Below are 21148 nucleotides of genomic sequence, written 5' to 3' on the forward strand. Positions count from 1 at the left end.
TCATCAGCCTTAGCCTTGCGAAGAATCCTTCTGCAACGGGCCTCCTCCTCCTATACCCTTTTGTCTATTTGCCCCAGTACCCATTTCCTACGGAGGTTCCTCTTTCATCTAATCCCTCTAACCACCTCCTTTTGCATCCATGGCGGCACTCTCCTCCATCTCCCCACCTTACTGACTAGAGGTATCGTCAAGGCTTGTGCCTCCAAAACCTCCCTTTTGAGTGCTATCCACCCCTCCTCAACTTGCTTACCTTCCAGTAACCTATCCCAGGAGGCTTTCCCCAGTCTGGCCTTCAGTTGGCCAAAGTTGACCCTCTTGAAGTCCAGCTTCTAGTGCTCGACCTGCTGCACGTCCCCAGTCCCCGATCTCAAAGCAAAGGATGGAGTGATCACTCACATCCAGAGCTCCCCTAATCTGTACTTCATCTATCAGCTCCTCCCTATTGGTCAAGACCAAATCAAGGATGTCCCCCCCCCCCCGTCACCTCTCAGACCCCTCTGTGTGAAAAACCCTCCCTCTATAGCTTGTAGGAAGTGACGTGACGTGGCTGTCACCACTGAGTGAGTCTCCCAATAATATCTGGGAGACTGAAATCTCCCATAATTACTGTGTCTCTCCTGTGAGATATCCTTAGAATCTGGCCTGTCAGGACATCATCCAGGGTCTCAAGTTGACCTGGAGGGCGATAACATACCCCCATAACATATCTGAATGTGTTAGCTCACAATTTTAAATTTGTTGTACTCTGTTTCTTTATATTTTTGGATGTTGATGTTAATGCCCCTTTTTGGAGATTTTAAAAAGTGTTGTTTTAATTCTTTTGTGAGCCTCTCAGAGCTTCCAGCTGTGGGCTAATGCAGCAGCATATGAATTGAAATAATCAATCAATCAATAAATAGAAAAATCCTCAAGAAGCGTGGTGAGCAGCCATTGCAATGGCCACGCCACACTCCTGCTATTAAATGCTCACACATCTGAATTTAGAAAATGGAGAGTTTCCCAAGAGGGAATGCCATGGTGTCGTTTATTAATAAATTTATATCCCACCTGATTAGCCTTCCAAACTGACTAATAAGGGGGGGAAAAAACCAATAAAATACATCTAAGCTGAGAATTAGAGCCCTTTCCTGGCATTCATAGAATCATAGAGGAGTTGGAAGGGGCCAAGAAGGCCATCGAGTCAAACCCGCTGCTGTTGCAGGACACCAAGTCACACCATCCCACTCAAGTGGCTGTCCAGGTTCTTTTTGAATGCCTCCAGTGTGGGAGCACCCCCCCACCTCTCCAGGCAGCTGGTCCCACTGTCACATTGCTCTGACAGTGAGGAAGCTTTTCCTGATGTTCAGCCTGAATCTGGGTTGTTGCAGCTTGAACTGATTATTCTGTGTCCTACAGTCTGGTATCAGCAGAAGAGATCTTGACCGTCCTCTTTGTGGCAGCCTGTGTGGTACTTATGGAGGGATCTCATGTCCCCCCCCCCTCAATCTTCTCTTCTCAAGGCTGAACATGCCCAGTTCCCTCAGTCTCTCCTCATAGGGAGCCTTGTGGCTAATGGGGTGGGCTAAAAATCTAATAAATAATAATTCTAGTCCTCATGGAGGAGTGAGGAATTTTTCAGTGCTATTGGTCCTTCTTTCATGGACCCTGTCTGATCTTGTCAACCTCCATGGATCAGAGAAGGTCCAAAGTGGAGAGTTGGTTCTACATGCATAGCTTCCCCACTCCATGCATGGCACCTGCGCAAGTAGATCTCTTGATAGTTCAACCATATGGATTCAGACAACAGTGAGGCAGTGCAAAGGGGATAGTGAATCACTCCGCAGCCTGACACAACCTTCATGAGGACTAGAACCTTCACAAGAGCTCACAGCCTACCCAGGGTCCAGAGCATTTAAAGAACCAAGCCATGCTCCAACTAGAACAAAATATAAAATAGAATCAACACCACAAACAAAATGTCTTCAAATGATATAACCAGAACCTTCCCAAGTCCTTTGGAAAAAATAAAACATAACTTTCCAGTTTCATCTGGATTCAAGCATGGCTATCCACTGCTGCCTCTGAAAAGTATTTTGGAATTCCTCACAATACAGCTGTCAAACGATTTACAGAAATCTATGGGAGTGCCGGAGGGGAACAAAGTGAGCATACAGCTCTTGACCAACAAGAGCAAGAAAAGTTTCTCCCTTCCCTTCCCATCCCATCCAGTCCCATCCCATCTCTGGCAATTTCTTGTTTTGGCTGATGAATTCAGCTGGATTTTTAAAATTTACTCTTCTAAGTTAAAGTGAGCTTCCTTGGCCATAATTTTGGAGGAAGGCTGAGTCAAAACATCATAAATAAAACATAGACTATAAAAACCACATGTTTAGATGCTCCCTTCACTACAATATCATCTTGCTTTACTCTGTTTTTCAAATGAGTCAGTTCTTGCCATATTCAATTGCCATTCATCTAGTATTCTGTGTTGCATTGGCGTATTGACCACTGCAGACATAATTAATTCCTACATCTGCGGCTGAGCTAGAAGATGCTAATAATCAGCTGAAATGGGCCCATCTTTTCAGCAGTACATTTCTGTTGAGAGCAGGGGTGAAATGTTCTTCCATTTGGAGTAAAGGAAGAAAGCCCGACCTGCACATTGATTTACCATTTGCCATTTCACATAGTTAACTGCATTGACCACATGGCATTATTATGCCAGGCCTAGGATCCCTGATTGGCTGGATCCTGCAGTGAGGAAGAATGCCGTTTTTTAAAAAAAAAATCCACCAAGCTGTGAAGAGGAAAACATTGCGTGCAAAGTGCAATACTTGGGCTGAGGTGGAGGGACACTCTGCATCCTCCAAATTCCTTTTGCTTGTTTCCCTACAACATTTGTCTTATCCTCTGAAAATGGAGACCTGGTGGTGGGTCCAAAGTGCTTCTAAACAAGGAGGCCTTTGATGTTGGCTGCAGCTGTGGATTCTAGTGAAGTGAGATAAGGCCAAGATAAATTATTGTTACCAGGCAGTGCAATGAATTCCTTGGAAATGAATACTGATTTCCCTCTAGCTTGGTCTTGCTGACACATAGGTAAAAATGGCCTTTTTCAAGCTATCCCCTAGCAAAAAAGCAAGAAGATCTCCATGGTTACCAGGAGACTTACCAGCATCTGCCTCTTTGCAAGGCGTTCAGCTAGGTAACCATAGCGAGACATAAGCCCATGCCTCTAAAAGGTGACTTAGCCCCCCAGCAACTGACTTTCGGAAATATCTGTTCGTGTCTGAGACAGATGCAACTCAGGTATATGAAAGATTTACTTTTTGGTGGGGGGACGGGACAAGAGAGAACACTGAAAATAAGTGATTGCAATCTGTTTCTTGTCAAGGTGGGAGGGTACTTCCAGGAAATTATTTGGCTCAAGCTCTTCTGCTTCTTAACAGGTAAAGTGGGACAAGATACACACACACGCACACAAATATTTGATTTCTATACTGCCTAGAGCCAAACCTATCTGGGCGGATCACAACACTAAACAGACACACACACTATACACATGTGCACACTGTACATACACATGTGTGTGTATATTGCCTGGTAAGATCTGGTCAAGAGGCCCTTCGGAATGTGCCATCCCTCAAGGGGGTGAGTGGAATGGTAAATAAAAGAAGGGCCTTTTTGGTGGCTGCCCCCATGTTGGAAATGGACACTCCTAAGAAGTTTGCTTGGTGCCAATTCTGCTTTCATTTCAGCACCAGATGGAAATGTTTCTCCACCCATTTAAATAATTTTAATGACTGATTCTAAAGGATGATTAATTTTATTGGGATTTCAGTAGATTAGTATGATTGTCCATCTCACCTTGGCACGTGTTAGAACAATCCTTCTTAAATTGTTGTTTTGTTGTGGTTGTTAGTCGCGAAGTTGTGTCCGATGTTATGCTATTTACATTTGAATGGTGGTTTTTAATGTTTTGTTGTATAGCTGTAAGTTTATGCTTGTTGTATGCCACCTAGAGAATCCTGTGGACTATATGACATCTTATACACACACACACACTTCAGTAGAAGCAGATCAAATATCCAAAAAAGTATACACTTGAAGGTGTTTTCAGCTCCTCAGTCCACTGCATTATAAAAGGTGTTTATGATTCTTCTGCATTTTGCTGTGCATGGGCATGTCGAGAGCGGAGCCGGCTGGAGCCAGGGGTCAGACTAGATGGCCCGGGAGGCCCCTTCTGACTCGCTCTGTTTCTATGTTTCTATGATTCGGTCCTCCCTCCATCAACTCAAATACTGGTGTGCATGTCTATAAATTACTAGCTCTCTCATTCCTAGATTTGGTATAAAGGTTTACCAAGGTGGTGAGGGAGCCCGGATCACAGGACGTGTTAGGTGGGGCCATGCAATTCACCATCTCCAGTCTATATCAGTCTTGCATATATTCTGTCATCAATCCATTCCTTGGACATTAAAAATGCATGAACATTTGCATTTCTTTTAACATCCCCCAAGGCAGATGCATGCAATTTCCCCACTATATGTATTTCTGTACACAGTGTTCCCTAACTTAAGCCTTTTTCTAGGAAACACTTCAGTTGAGAACAGTGCCACAAAATCTGGAGAAGGAGAACTGCTGGCCAATCTGCAGACTAGCCCAAGAAGTGCAAATCAGGGTGCTTCACTTCAAAATGTACCCTGATGCAATGGTCCCCTTTCTCTGTGCCCATGCGGCAGGCCTCCCCTGGAGGTTGCCAGGAAGAAATGGCAGCAGGGAAGCCTCTGAAGGGCACAGTCTTTCAGCTCAGGCTGGGTTCACACAACCCTCTGTCCCAGGGGCCCTTCAGGAGAACCAAGATGTCCCTTGAGCCATGGCAAACCACTGAGGACTCTGTGCTATCCACACTTGGAAAAGTGAGACTAGTCCAGGGCCATATAGACAACTAATAATATGCACATTGTTAACATGTGCATTCTTTGTTTAGAGGAAAGCTACCTGGAGCAATCAAGGAGGTCTCAATATGTATCTCTACTAGAGAGAGAAGATGTACCTCCATTCAACAGAATCCTCTCAGAGAAGATCCTGGGAGAGCACATGGATACTCCATGGAGCAAGCCAGAGGTCTTCACATGCTGAATGTCCCAGGCAGAATCCGTAACACCTCTACATGAGGTAAGGAAAGACTCCTGCCCCACATCCTGGAGACCAACTGGCCACTAGGCATCAACCATGCTTGGCTAGAAGGTCCAATGCTCTGACACAGCTTGAAGCACCTACCTATGTTCTTATGAAAAGAGACTTAGCACATTGGATCATTCCTGGAATATGGATTCATCTCCACCATATGGAGCTATTGAAAGACATTGATGAACAGATGGGAATCATACAATTAAATCTCCACAACTCCTGGAAAATTCATGCCCAAGCCTGATGGGATGCTCAGAATTCATGTGAATGAAAGAAAATTAAATTTCGTCACAAACCGAGATGTATTTCCCAGTGGATTGAACACTTTGCTAGACAAGTTGGGTCCTTCCGGGACAATTTTAACTGTAGATCAATGTGGAAGATGATGGCAGATGGCTCCAAATCAGGGCTGGTCAACATATAAGGAACTACCCTTAGGTAGTCCTTGCTCCTTCCCCATCACCCCAGAAGTGTTAAGATACCTCAGAGCACCTGGCTTCGGGAGCATGGCCCAGGGGGAAAAAGGCCCAGTTCTCTTGCTGGCAAGCTAAACTTGGCCCTTGAAGGTTTGTAGCTAAAACTGGCACCTCTGTAGTGATTTGGGTCCACACACACAAATCCAAGCCAGTTGCCAATTTGTTGTCTAGCCCAGGACACTTCTTTGAAATACCAAACATGCCAACAGGCAAATCAAGTCTATGAAGGTGACTGTGTGCGAGAGATTTTCTCCTCCACTTTGTGGGACTTACATCTCTGAGTCCATCACACATACTCCACAAGAAGCTGGGAAGCAGTTCATAAAAACTGGGGAGATACGCAGCAGCAAATAATACTCATGTCACCATGGTAACCACCTCATTACTATGCTGGTGACTGTAGCAAAGAAACGAGGTCTGCCAAGGCGGAAAGGTTTTTGCAGAAACGATGCATAGTTTTACAAATTAAAAACTCCTTTCAGGGATAAAGACACAATACATACACATGTATACAACTGAGCCCAGAGGCAGCGTTGGCTGTGCTTTATTTAACAAGGAGGATGGCAATAAAATGGTTGCAGAACGGTACTCCTGGGGAGGCCGTGCTCCCTTCTGGAAGACTCAATTCCACCACCATTCTGGCTTCTTTGGTACCACAACAGCCGGCCAGAATTCAGTGCCCCTTCAACATGCATGGGATTGGAGCAAGAGATTTATTTTGAGTGGTGAGGAGTCCCTGCTTGGATTTTTTTTTTCAGCTACATTTTTTTACAAATCTTGGAATCCCCTTCAACCTGCTCCAACATCCTCTTCTAGCCAGAATGATCCATTCTGGCTACTTTGACTTTTTTTTTAAATATGCACTTCTAAATTTGTAGATATCCTTGGGAATCAGTGTGTGCACATGTATGTGTGTATGTGAAATGTATGTATTCTACTTATATGCAAATGCAACTTATTAGCAATTATACACAGGTTTCAACACAATCGGATCCACTTAAGCTTTAGCAAACTCATTCAACTGTTGAAAGCTTTACAAGGTTTTAATCCGTTGCACTATAAAATGTGAATATTTATCTTTCCCAGATTGTAAGATTGGCCTTCTAACTGTCAAAGATGTTGGCAAGTCATTCATTTTGTGGAAGCAGTCAATAATTTAACGTGCACTGACATCACTGAATATTGTTCCGGTACAAAAGTGTACATATGTAAGAACTTCCTTCCAAAAAGATGCAGCTATTACACATTGCCCAAGCATATGTTGAAATGAAGCATTAGACTGTAATGAACCACCAGCAATTTACTATATCAGAAATTCCTTATTAAAGAAACATTGCAGAGACTGTTATATCCAAAACTCCAAGCATGAACTGAATGTAAGCAGGTTAAGCAACACTACAAGGAGAAGGTTAAGTGATATTGACTTGCTACTAAATTATCTTTTAAATAACCCTGGAAATAAAGTAAAGCTCATCAACTGAAGCCAAGACAAGGCCAAACTCAGAAAAGTGACAGGCATTTTGAACTGAAAGACAATTTCGGGAGAAGAGGATTTAGAATGGAGATGCAGAAAGGGAAAGAGGCAATGGATGAAACTATTTCCTAGCATACTTGTTTGCATACAATTTTCTCTATACATTTTGTGTGCAGTGTTGAGCTGAGAACTGCATTATACAATTTGGAGATGTGTGAAACCCAAAGAAGACTGTTTCAATCTGGCTTGCATCCCTAGGCTCACTCTAACAGAGGTGAATTGATGGCACATAACAATGGACTCAGGTAAGCCCATGAGGTGTTTCGATTATAACTGATAACCCTACCATAGCATAAGAGAGCTCCACTTCAGAGGATTGCCCTGCCATGGAGTTTACTCCAACTGAGTAAAAGGCAATGGTACAAGGCTTGCTACGTGGTCTGAGGTGGGAGAAGCATCATATCATAAACAGAAATAAGCTTTATCGGCCAACTGTGCGTGTGCAGTGACTTATATGGGGCAACAGGCATCTTAGAGTTCACCACATGAGTCGGATCGAGTCAGCTGCTTTTCAGGACAGTGGTAGGGCAGCAGCTATCCTATGGAAGGTAATAACAGGTATAAAAGTTGCAATGGGCCACTTGATCAGGATGCTTAAATAAGCACCTCTGGATGAACTGGCCCATTCTCTAGAATAACCACTGTTTCTCTTACATATGATTAACCTGTTTCACTTAACCTGATCATTTATATATATCATTTTCAGGCTCAAAGGTATTCTTTAATATACTGCAGAACATACATATAAAAGAAAGGAGAGACATTTAGCTAATAAAATGGAACAGGCATGGGACTCCTTGACCCTTGGCATCGAGTTCCATTTGTGGTTTCCATTCCCTGTCTCTTGTTCCACATATAACCAAGCTCAGGTTGTGAGCAGGGGTGGGATGAAGCTTCATGGAGTCCGTCCTTCTAGCATTTGTGGACTTCCTCTCAGGCCAGTGACCTTAACCAAGAGGACACCCATGAGTGTTCGTCCCACAAAGTTTGCACAACCAGCAACCTTCTTCCACTTCACAGGAAGGAGTGGAAAGGATGCGGAGGGGGATCCTCTTGTGCAGAGCTCATGTGTCCTTGATTCCTGGGAAGCACGAGCAAACCTGGGTGTGCTCCCCAGGAACCCAGACTCACAGCTGCCACAAAGAGGACTGGCATCTAGGGAGCTAAGCCCTGGGGATCCTACAGATTCCCATTCCTTCTCTGCCCCCTGACGTACCCCTCTGAGATCCAGCTGAAATATTAGGGGGCCTCCAGTGTGTTCTTTCCATACCAGCTGTGAGGAGATGAGGGGTGGAGGGTCCATCTTCAGAGCCTGAGCACTGAGATGACAGGGCCAAAAAACTCTATGTCCTCCCAAACAAATCTGGGAGGCCAAAGGATGTTTCTCTATGAGAGTTTTGGCTCATCACCAGTTGAATGTGGTCCCTAGATCCTGACACCAGGCTAAGGAGGTCTCCTCAAAGCCTAGAGAAGGGTGGGTAGCTTCAGTTACTAATACAACACTTTTCCAGCTGTGAAGAGTTGGTGCTAACCTTTCTAAATTACAACAGGGTGATAGAAATTGAAGCCACTTGAAGATTTTCACAAGTCAATACTGTAGGTCAATAATGTTCTAGCAGAGAATCTAAAACATGTTAGTGTCACATCAATTCAACTAATAACACAAAATTAAACTAAAATCATAATAAGAAAGAAAAGCAACTAATATGAAGTTAGAAGATCTGTCCATTTCGTTCCAGCACAATATTTTTTGTTAACTTCTAAATTTCAATGGATGCTGAAATTGGACTTCATCCAATTAAGCCAAATGAAAGGGAGCACATTATCTTCTAATGCTTTCACTTTCTAGTCCAGCCCTGTGAGAAATCCTCGAAGGGAAAAATGAGAGTTGTAATGAGTGCAGTTACAAGATACATGACCAAATTCCCAAGTGACGACCAGTAAACCAAAATACAAAAACAAAATTAAAATCTTTTAAATCAAAGTACTTAAAATCAAGCATGATTTTAACTGAAAGCCCACCAAAGATCATTTGGCAATGCGGACTTTTTGCGGCACTGGGCATCAGTTTTCTAGGGTTTTCCCAGCTCTTGTTTAGCATCCAGTCTCTTTGCAGTATCCACCCCAAGTTACTCATTCAGCTCGCACTTCTCTTATGGAGGAGGAAAACTTGTTTACTATTCTACTTCGGCTTGTCTGCTGAAATAATTTAAGTGTAAAGGGAAAACTTGACATAGGTCCCTGATACTTTCCTCAAAACAGTACTCAGATCAGGCATGAGTCAACTGAAAAATTGGGAACTATGGACAGCACACAAAGAGGAAATGACAACATTGCAAGTCGGTTAGGAATGGACATACCGATCTATTTCCAGACTCTGCCATTTACACACCTGCTGAATCCCCTCCATCCTTTGACAAAAAACTTTGACAGTTCCCTCTACAAAATGCACTCTTGCCTATGTATTTTTAAACACCTTTTCTCAAAACTTGCAATTCTAGATGTGTTTTCTCAGTAAAGACACTTCTTTTGGCTTTAATTTTTAAAAAAATTTAGCCAAAGTGTCGATCATTCAAGCTTCCCCACAGGCTGTGAACAACTGATTTCTGACTCACACCATCTGGAAAGTGAAGATTAAGTCAGTTCTGATTGGAATTCAATGTTATCCAATTCCTCAAGGGTTCGTATGGGGGTGTGTGTGTATGATGATGTCACTGTAATGATATGGCACCCTAATTGGACGCTCCCATTGGATCCCCCCATGCAAATAATAGCTTATTCTAACGCAATAGCAAAACTAAATTAGCATCTGAGATGCAAGCATCTGAAAAGCACGCACTTTCTGGAACTCCAGGGAGCATAAAAGGGAGAAGACACTCCATAAATCGGGGAACCGAAAATAGTTCCGCTTTCACTAAAGAGCCTGGGAGTCTGGAGGAAGGCCCAGTAATGGCTCTGAAATGGCTGCACAATAACCAAGGCGCAGGATTATTCTCAGACACTTGGAAATGTGAACCCGTGAAGTCTCTCAACAAAAGAGGTTGTCGAAACAGCAAGAGTGGATACGCACTGAGCTGCAGGACACACCAGTTGGCCAATAACAAAGCAGTGTGATACAGAATTGCATGAAAAAGGAGGTGCTTGAAAATGAGAGCAGCTCCAGTCTGAGCCAGAGGGATATCAGCATCCATGGTGGTCCTGGTTTTCCAGTGCTGGTTTGCTTTGGAAGCCCACCTTTTATGCAAAAGCTGCAGGCAGGTGGTGATTGCCCAGTGCAGCCTTCTTCCAAGCGGACCGGCCTTAGTTTGCTGGGGCTTCAGCTTGCTGTCTGGAACTGTTTGGAACATCTTGAACCAGCAGCTCACTTGCAGGTGATGAGTGATCCCTCCCCTAGCCCTAACTGTACTCTCCTACTGTGGGATGGAAAAGCGGGAGTCTGTGGCGAGGGGCCCAGATGCAGAGCTGATGTCTCTCTGGCTCTGCCTTGAACCCCCATTAAGGATGGCTCCTGGACCAATTCCAGACCCACCTGGACTGCCAGAGTGGCGTCCCGGCCCTGAGATAAGTTGCCCTCCTCTGCTGAAGAAGAATCTCTCAGGGGAGGCATGGAAGAAAGAGTGAATTCACGGTGGACTAAAGGCCAAGTGTTGAGAAATGGTCCCAGAACTACTGAGAAAGATTTGTGGCAGTGACCAGGATAACTTCCAAGAGACACTCTCCAATGAAGCTCTGTTGCTTCTACCATTTCTAGGATCTCGCTAGCTAATCACCGTTGGCCAACTTGTCCGTGCAAGCTAGATACTTTCTCCTCTAATGTCAAGCCCAGACTGCAAACACACTGGCCATCCAGAATGTCCCTTTCTCTCCCTCTACATCATAAATCAAATGCAGGCTTTATATCGCCTCAATGGCTGATCCAGCCTTCTCCAAGCACAGAAAACCTGATGAGACGGGAAGGATGGACAACCCTGCCTTCTACGATCATCCCTCACCCACAACCCCAGAATTAACACGCCTCTTTTCTTCCCCATTGTGCTCGCCAGCATCTTGCAGCCCAAAGCTACAGTGATATCCTTGCACAAGTTGGAAATATGGCTTCTGATAACAGGGCTAAGAAAAGGGCTAAGAAAAGAAGGAGGCATTTCACCTAAGATGTTCACCAAGCACACCTTACGCAAACACAAACAAGCTGAAAACCTGATCACCAACCTGCCAAAATATGCTGTCGATTGTGTTCCCCAGAAAGCCATCCCGCCCTTCTGATGACACCAGTTTTGGTCCAAGGATTGTCATGAATTCATCAAAATCAACTTGGCCGTCCCCTGAAAAGAAAGACAAAAGAGAGAGATTGGAATTCCAATGCTGTGCTGGATCTCCACATACCTAAGTAAAAGCATAAGGATGCGTAACAGATGCTACACGGAAGGGAAAAGTCCCATTATTATCTGTATTTATATCAAGACAGAGAACTGGAAATGAAATAATTGTATACACATTAGAATGAAAACTGGAGAAACCAGCCGGAAAGATTCAAACAGATTTGACCTGACCCGACCCACCTTGACCTGAAGAGACCCCAAGAGGATCATAAACACCCAGAGCATTTTAATGTGCTTACATCACAATCTATTGAGGAGAATTGGTGGCACCATTCAAGAGTTTCTTATAAGCCAGGGGATTTTTAGGTTATCTGAACCAACCGTGGGTTATTTGGAGTGATTTACAAGCCGAGCTTCTGGCTTCTAGCTTAGCAGCCACTCCTTGCTTGGCAAGAAATCCTTGCCACAGCAGCCAAGCACTAGGGGTGGTGCCAGCCACCCCGAAGTACCCAAGCAGCAGGTGGGGGAAAGTGTCAGAGACTGCCACTCCCAGCTCCTGCCAATGGGGGATGATTCCACAGGCATCAGTAGGTGCTCATGGCAGCCACTGCTGATTCGGACAGAAGATGCTAAGCGGATGATGCCAAACCTGCAGGGGGGCATGGCAGCAATGTACACGACGGCGGTTGAGCCCCACCAGCAGGGGTTCTGGGCCAGTGGGGGGTGGGCAGCCAGGCCAGAGAAAGGTGCAAAGTCCCTGATCTGGAGCTACACCCCCATGGCAGGAGCAGCACGTAATGGGTGAGGTGTCTGTGAGAGAAACAGAGAGAAAGAGGATGGATTGTTTGTTGTTGTTTAGTGGGGAAGTCGTGCCCGACCCATCATGACCCCATGGACAACATTCCGCCAGGCTCTCCTGTCCTCCACCACCCCTAAGAGTCCACCCAAGCCCGCACCCACGAACATATACATGTTCATGGATACAGTTATATAAAAATGACGTTAATGTTACTGTTAAAGGAAGGGAAAATTCAACTAACTGCTTAGTTGATGTGATCAGGGAAGCCTTTACGAGCCCTTTTCAGACTAATATTCTATTGGCGTACTTGCATTCTTGCTTTCAAGCTTCTAGCCCTCTCTGATCTATCATTGCTTCCTTTTATACCATCTTACAAAAAGCAGGCTGTAGATCGCACAGACATTCTTTATGCAACCTGTATCGATCTGAGCTTTTCTGTTGATGCTCCGCCAAGCAAAAGATTTAATAGCTGCAATAAATATTAGTGTATTCTATTGTATACAGATTATTCATGATAGCATCTCATCAAAAGTTGGGCTCGGTGTCCATGGGGAACTTCCTGATTTTTTCAGAATAACTAGGGGTGCATCGATGAGAACTAAAGGAGCATATGCATACAAATGCTATTTTTCCTCTCTGTCTGTCTCTTAGTATTTCCTGCCCAAAATATTTCTACTCTTTTGTTTGAAGATGAAACTGTGTTTAATTCTTTCTCACAAATTAGTTTACGATGCTTTCTTCAGTCCTTTCAGGAACAGTCCTAATGTCCTTGCAGAAGGTGCTTTTAACTCATTCAACACATGGTCCAAGGTGCAGTAGCAGTCTCGGGTCTCTGATTCCACCATACCTCAGGCCCTGTATTTCCCCTTAATGGCCATTTCTGGGGGGGGGGGGTGATGGGGAGGGAAGAAGGCTGGGGCAACTTACTGGAATTGGTAAAAGGCTATGGCCCAGCCCCTTCCCCCCCCCCCATCCTGTTCCCCCTCCCCAAGGTCTGGTTGCAACCTTGAGTAGGGAGCCATACAGTTCCTGCTGCACCAGCTGCAAGCTGAGCCACGAGCCTCTGAAACTATCTTTTCCCAGACAATGTTGGAAAATCAAAGAATGTGCCCTTAGTGATTATTGTAGCAACCAAGAATTTCAGTGTAACCATCTAAAGACCAAAGTGCTTTTCCCCCTTTTGGAAGGAAACCTTGTTAACATCTCTAGAAGTTCAACAAGATACGTTGGCAGCATCTATTGGAGGTCAGGAAGCTGGAGAGAATTTACCAAGAGGAACATGGCAAAACAGCCTTAGGCATTTTTTATTTTTATAGCACTAGAGGTGGGCAGCTAATCATACAAGCACAGAAAATTTTCTAACAGGAAACTTTTTCCATAACTTCTCCGGTTGCAGATTTGTGAGAACACAAACCCTTCAGAGAGTACTCGACTGATTTTTATCATCATTGTTAAAGCTCCCTGTTTTGACTTTAATACGACTATTTTTAAAAGTGTGGTGACTTTGCAGAAGCTGTGAATCCCAGTTGCATGCAACCAATATTAAGCTATTGGTTAACAATGACCTGAGTGTTCCACATGAGCAGCATTGGAGAAAATGATCACCCAATTCTTGAAATGAATATTTATAATTTGGTGCTGAAGCATGCTAAAATGTGTCTGAATGGGAGATTTAAAAAACCCTACTACATCCGTTCCAAGAGGAGAGCATTGTATAAGAGTTTTCCTTGCATTATTTTATCTTATGTCATTTATCTATTTATTTTTACAATGCGAATGAGCTGCTTAGCAAGCGTATGGCAACAAGATTGTAGCAAACAGTTTAACTGCTCATTAAAAATAACCACTTAATAACAATACTAGCATAGACCAGGTGAGGAGGACAACCAAATAGTCCTTTAGACATCTTTGAAAGACGTTATTAAAATCAGTTATTGAAATCAGTTCTTGTTCAAGGGTTTGCAGACTTAGAAATTGGATGACCTTAATTAAAGCTAATTAAACTTCATGATTTTAGTTGCATTAGAAGGGAAATATTAAACCTGGCCATGTTCTAAGACTACCTGTTATTGTGGTTTAAAACAAGCAGACAATCTTTTACAGATATTGTCTGTTGCATAATGAGCCAAGGGAAAATATTCAGGTCAGATTTCAGAGAGATAAATTGTGCTCTCATAGACTGATCTTTCATCTATCCGCTTTTGAATAAAGTAAGATTTCTAAATGCATCAACTGCACATTTTCTGATGACTTGGTGCATGGTGAGAATGCTCCAAGGGATACACTGTACCATGTCAGGGAAATTCAGAACTGTTTCTGAGAGATTTCATGAAATTTTATATAGATTTGTGTAATTTTACTTATTTTAGCCAAAGAACTAGAATCCGAACTTTATTCATTATGATTTAGGCTTGTGTTAATTCTATGCCTTGATATCTACCACCTTTTGATAATTATTTTATGATTGATGGCATAAACCAATCTGAATCTAATAGGTCCTTCTTCTTTGGCTGGTTGGTTTGCTCTTGATAGGAAAGAATTCACATTTTCTATTGCTCAGAGGTGCATGTTGACTCATGACACATAAAGGTAAGATTACCCAGTGAGGCTGATAGGCAACAAAGTCATGCCAAACAAAGCACACAAAAGTGGCATTTATGGCACTTTCTCCTACAAGAAGTTCCTCTGCGGGATTTTTCCAGCCCTGTCATTCAGCTCCGACTCCATTTCCTCACGTTGTGCCGACCTGATGGTGCTGGCGGGCAGATTTCTGCTTCGGAAATGGGCTGCGAGTTGTGCATGATCCTTTCTACTACAACTCCTTTTTTAAAAAGTTCAAGAAATTTGCGGAAAGCGCATTTTCCAAAAGTTGTGCAGATTTCTAGCTCTGCGATTTGTGTAAATTTCCTGCTCATAAACATATGTGCACACACACTCCATCTCCAGTGCAAATTCGCAGCATAGTTTGAAAACGAAAGAAGTTTCTTGTTGTACGTGTATTATTAGTTGGAGACTTACACCGCACACTTCCTTGCACACAATATGGGAGCTCAAAAATAAGGGCTGAAAATAATTAAAATGTGCCTCTTGGATGAAAACCATACAACAAAGGAGACAGAGCTGTTGATGGCAAACTACTTCGTGAAGAAAGGAGAATGGTGACCAAGACTTGGAAGGACAACAAAGGAACTAGAAAAGATCGTCCTGTGTAGAGATGGTTCACTGGAGAACCAGGCCAAGAACACCTGTCATTTCCACAAAACTTGGCAAGGGGGGAAAAATACAAATGACTTAAGACTACACATTTCTCTTGTGGAGACATTACACAGATGCCCAGACTTGAATACCAACCCTGATGGGTCAAGTACTTTCATCTTGCAAAGGCCTTAAGAGCTCTTCTGACCATACTTCTGTTCCTACCTAATTTTATTTTTGGAAGTGAGTTGGAAAGCTCTGGGCATTTCAGCATGGCTTACATAGCTTCTCTAGATAAAGTTTTGACCCATTTCATTTTTCCTTGTTTCGATTTGTTTGCTCTCTTTGCTTTTTCAATCTGCTTTATTATCTTCTAATAGCTGGTCTTAATAATGACTGATACAATCAATGAGGAGTGAAATTTGCACTGCTACTTTGCTGGAAGTTACACCCGTCTATTGTTTGAGTTTGTTATTTTTTCAGGTTTCTTTCTTTCTGGCTTTCCCCCATCTTCATTGCTAGGGTGGGGAACACTATGGAGATGGTCTGAAATGTATATAATATAAAAGTATTATATTTGGATTTATGTACAAATAGGCATCTGTTGTAGAAAGGGTAAGATTTGTACATGCCCAAGCTCAAATGCTATATCATATTTACCATTATTCTATGTTTAAGACTTCTTGCAATGTTGAGGGACTGCAGAACCCAACTAAACAGAAAAAAGAAATGAAAAGGAATACTGCACTGATGTAGCTTTTCTACAAGAACACACCGGATGGGAAGACATGTGCGTCAGCTGACTGGTGGGTAAGACTTATGGAATAGATACTCGGACTAGGTTTAAAGGGTGGCAGTTTTAATCCCTAAACGGCTTTTGTTTTCCCTTCAGCGGACTATGATGAATGCTGACGGCTTCTTTTTGATCGTGGCCAGAAAACACAATGAGAGAGCAGCTGTTTTGATTCACAGAAACAGGCTCAACATTGACTCTCCACCTGAGCTTCATGAATGTTTCCACAAACTGACAGAAATCACTGTCTGAGTAAGTGGGGAAGGCTATTCATAATCTCCTCCCAGAGAGGAATTCTCAGGCCTACACATGGCCTGGTTGACTCGTGGAGAATTATGAATCCAGGTGATGGGGGGATTGCACATTTCTCTCTTCTGTCCACCATAATTGTTTCTGCTCTGACTACTTCTTCATTACTTCATCCTTGCTCTGCCAAATTAGAGAATGTAGGATTGAAAATGGGCAAGGGGACAGCATGTGCCAGTTTGTTTGGGTTTGCTCATTGGAAAATGGCCAAGGCATAGCCGTCTTTGGTGCTTTCATCTTCCTTTGTTAAATGGTAAGTCTTTCAAAATCAAAATTCCACTGCGATAAGTTTGAAGCTCAGGAGCTAATGAAGGGCCATTGAGTAAGAGGCTCAGTCCGAATCTTTTCTATGTGGCAGGATCATTGCTTCTGCTTCTCACAAAAACGCATTTGAAAAGGAGCAACAAATAGCCTTAAGTGACCAGCTGAAGTGTCATGCAGTAAAATCACACAACTCAGCCATTTCACCAACCGCACAACTTTCTCAGGAAATGCAGCATGTCAGACAGGAGTTGAACAAGATTCTTTCATAGCAGCCCCAATCTAAAATTAAATTATGTCCTAAACATATAAAATCTTGGTGGTGTTAACAAACCAATGCAGCTGAGAGGACCTAGAATACCCAATTTAACATAGTACCATATATATGTAGCACATGAATAATCAGCTGGTATTTAGAACGTTTCCTACCTGATACAAGTAAGCTAAACACAGAATTAGAGGCCAAGTTACTTCAATCAGCACAAAGAACATGCAAGATTATCCTTGCCTCTCTTTTATAATACTTACTTGTTTAAAGTGATGCCCATGAAATTTATTTAACTGCTTTTAATTGTTCCTGAAACATTTTTATGAGTTTTGTCAGGTCTGTGACTGCAGATCAATTGATTGACGTTAGTAATCATGAACCATATTTTGCAAAACATTTGGGTCTCTGTAGAGCTGGCTCGTAAAACACAACAATTCCATGCCTAGCACATCGACCTCCATTTTCCCTTAAAAATATCCTGAATTTCTTTGCCCCAGTACATCTAAAAATCTGGATAATTTACACTTTGCATTGACACCAGCTGTCTAATCTCTTTTTACAAGTACCCCCTCTTTTAGAACAAAAGTCAGGAACAACAATTTAAGGAGTGGAAACAGAAAGAACTTTATGTGTATAGTGGTCTTATTTGAGATTTGAAAGTCTTTGCATGAAGACAACTGAAAAAGAAACTGGGAAATGTTGAAGCTGACTGGCTGACTAAACTTCTAATGCTCCCAATTTCAGAGCTGCATCCCAAACCAGATTCCCAAATCCCACATAACAATTCATTTTAAGTATGACATATTCCTCTAAGAACCTACTTTCAACATGGATAAGATTTTCTGTAACTAAATGAACAGTGACCTGAACTTTTAAAATTGCTATGGGAACTATAACACAGAAATACCAGGTTGTCAAGAAACATAGAAACTGGGCAAGTCAGAAGGGACCTCCCGGGCCATCTAGTCTGACCCCCAGCTCCAGCCGTCTCCGTTCATGACATGCCCACCATGTGCATGTCTAGCCTATCCATGAACAAGTATGGGGAAAGTAGGTATGCAAATTGGCAAAAACACAAAAAGCAGCATAAGAACAGTACACCTCTATAAAACACACACTTCACAGAATAAATCTTCAGTCCTGTCCACTTTGCTGGAGAGGATTCAGCAAATGAGGTCGTACTTCCACATGTGGTGAAACTCCAAGAAGTTTCCATCCTTCTAGGAACTTAATATGAAGCATATGTTATTACAGGTCAAGTGGGGTCCACCTTGCTATGAAGGCTGTTCCCATGGTTAAACCTGCTTCCTGAAGCTCTAAAGCTTTGTATTTAAAGATCTACTCATCCTCTTTCTGACTGCAGCCAGACAGGTTCTAGCAAAGTGCTGGAGAGCAGTGGTTAATTTAATGATGGAAACTTGGTGGGAACATTGCCCTTGTGGAAAGTTACCAAAGCAGCTTAAAGCTCCGAAAAACAGTAGAGTCAAAGATGATTTTTAGGAAACAGGGTTAATGCTTGTTCAGTGTATTAGAAGAGCTGATGCAATGATGGAATTATATCTATTCAAAAGACATGACCCAGCCCTTTCGCACGGTTCATGGAAACAGCCCACTGGACTCACCATCCATGTCAAGACGCTGCATGATAATGGCCAACTCTACCTCGCTAGGCATGTATCCCAGAGAGCGCATGGCCATCCCCAGCTCCTGCTTGGAAATGAAGCCGTTGCCATCGCGGTCCAGCACCCGGAAGGCTTCCCGAATTTCTGCAAAGCAGGAGGAAGAACATGTCACCAGTGCATTTATTATTATATAACTTCTACACCACCTAATAGCTGGTGATCTCTGGGCAGTTTGCAAAACCCCACTAAAAATACCATCTAAAACACACTGTCTAAAACGCATTGTGTTTTTTTAAAAAGCTGCATAACATTTAGAACACACATAAAATCCCAAAAACTTAAAGAAGATAAATCTTGGAACCTGATGAAGCAACTAAAGAAGCCTCGGTGACTGTATGCCCTGTGGGAGAGGACAGTCTTATCCTGGTGCCAAAAAGAAAGTAAGATTGGCACCAGGCAGATCTCATTGCAGAACGTGGAGGCCACAACCAAAAGGCCCTTCTTTTTGCCACTGATTCCCTTGGTGGCAGGTTCCAGACATTCATCCTAGCATCTGGGGAGGCTCTGGTCAGGAGAGCTGTTCCAGCAGGTATTGTGGTCCCAAGCCATCTTCTCATTTGCTTTTCCTCCCGTATCCTTTCTAAGCTATAAGAATGTGAGTAGGTTGCCTTATAAACAGATGTTCACATCAGCAGTCCATTTCCCTGTAGTGCACACTGCAGCATCAAAGAGCCTACGCCCACCGAAACATCTAACCTGGGAGAAAAGGGCAGTCAAAACCATTCACTGAGCCCCTTCCTCAATGTTATGGTGCCCCTTTCCCACCATAGCACTGACTGTGTTCTGCATAACCTCTGAAACGGAAGGCCTCTTGTCTTTTGGAGGGGGCAGCACGATTTGAAACGTTGCACAAGCTTGGTCCTCAAGCACGTGCTGTAGTTCTGCAAGTACAAGAACTCGATGCTTCGGAGACTGTGCTCATTCCAGCAACCACTGAGGAGGAGGAGGAAGGCGTGGAGCAAAACAGATGGCTCCAGTGCCTTTTATCACAATTCTGCTATTGATGCGAGTAGCAATCAGGAGCAGCGATTCCGTGGCACAGGCGACTATCCCAAGTCGAGGATGTGTGTTTTGATACATCCCTTCCTTTGATGCAAATGTGTGCATCAATAAAACAGTGCACTATTTTTTGTGCAACTGTATGTAAGATTTTATCAGGGTTCTTGTATCTGGCCAAAGCACCAGGCGAAAACTATCTTGAGACAACTGTGTCAAGACTTTTTGTAGTGTTATCTGTGTCACAGCAATGCCTTCCTATTTTTGTCTCTTAGCTATTTTGCTTAAATTGTCCAGTTCTCTGAATTATCCCTGTTGCTTCCTGCTTCTGCTTATTTCCTTCCTTCCTAGCATCTCGGACCATTTTAATCCAGTTTCCAAGACTCTGTTGCCACGCTTTTGGATAGCTTCTTGTGTGTGAGGAAGTCCAAGGCTGGAGAAGATCCTAGTGCAGGTTTAGAGACAGCCTGGGTTCCATTCAGCAGGAATCACACAAAGCATAGAATCTGACAAGAATGAGTATGAAGACAACGCCCAAAAGCAATCCAAGATCAAGAGCAGCAAATCTGGACAATGAGTGCAGAACCAAAGGAGAGCTTGTATGAACACAGCCACAGGACAACTCGGGATGCACAGACAAGACTGCAAAGCCAGAGGTAAGCGCATCAGAGACCAGAGCCGGTTTAAGGACGTTGTTCCAGCAGCCCATCTTTCCTGGAACTGGGGCTTCTATGCTGGGGTTCCCAGAGTCCCACCGGAACTCAGCTGCAGAACATCAAAGACTTCCTCGGGAGGTCCTTCTGGCAAGGAGACCAAAGCCTTCTACTTAGATGGATCTTTCCACAGTGCCCAGCCCATCCTCATGCTTGGCCTGGCGTGGTTCTTGAGACACCACTCAAGGCAGCTTCCCTTATTCTCCTCCTCCTCTCTATCTTGTCCTCTCAACAACAGCCCTGCGAGGTAGGTGGGGTTGAGGGTCTGGGCCTGGCCCAAAGTCACTCCATGAATTCCATGGCTGAGTGGGGACCCAAACCCACATCTCACTGGGTCTCTTTCTTACAAAGGGTCTCTCATGTTTCTTTGACTTGACCATGACTTCTTTTGTTTTTTGGGCTTATAAACCACTCCAGGGAAGAGTGCCATGTTCAGACAACATGCTAAGCTGCCATAGGTTAGTGTGTTCTGCGAACCAGAGCACTGTCTCTCTCCTAGAAATAAGTGTACAAGTACGAACAGAAAACAGGAGGTCATGGAGAGCAACAACTGCAAAGATTGTAATGAAAATCAATAACTTTGGTGCACCGAATTAATAAAGCAGATTTTCACAGTCTGTCAAGGAAAAGGATTGGC

General features: G+C 43.4%; 1 protein-coding gene across 2 annotated transcripts in view; it reads right to left on the reverse strand.

Annotated features, from left to right (window-relative positions):
* Positions 1-21148, reverse strand: part of CALN1 (calneuron 1) — a 98995-nt gene that overhangs the window by 11847 nt on the left and 66000 nt on the right. For both annotated transcript variants that reach the window (XM_044430307.1, XM_044430308.1), the window contains 2 exons: positions 18743-18886; positions 11389-11501 (listed from right to left, as the gene is read on the reverse strand). In XM_044430307.1, coding sequence (XP_044286242.1) covers positions 11389-11501; positions 18743-18886 — 257 coding nt within the window. The remainder of the gene's footprint in view (positions 1-11388; positions 11502-18742; positions 18887-21148) is intronic.

Source organism: Varanus komodoensis, unplaced genomic scaffold (assembly GCF_004798865.1).
Source record: "Varanus komodoensis strain SLA01 unplaced genomic scaffold, ASM479886v1 scaffold20_1, whole genome shotgun sequence".
Taxonomy (NCBI): Eukaryota; Metazoa; Chordata; class Lepidosauria; order Squamata; family Varanidae; genus Varanus; species Varanus komodoensis.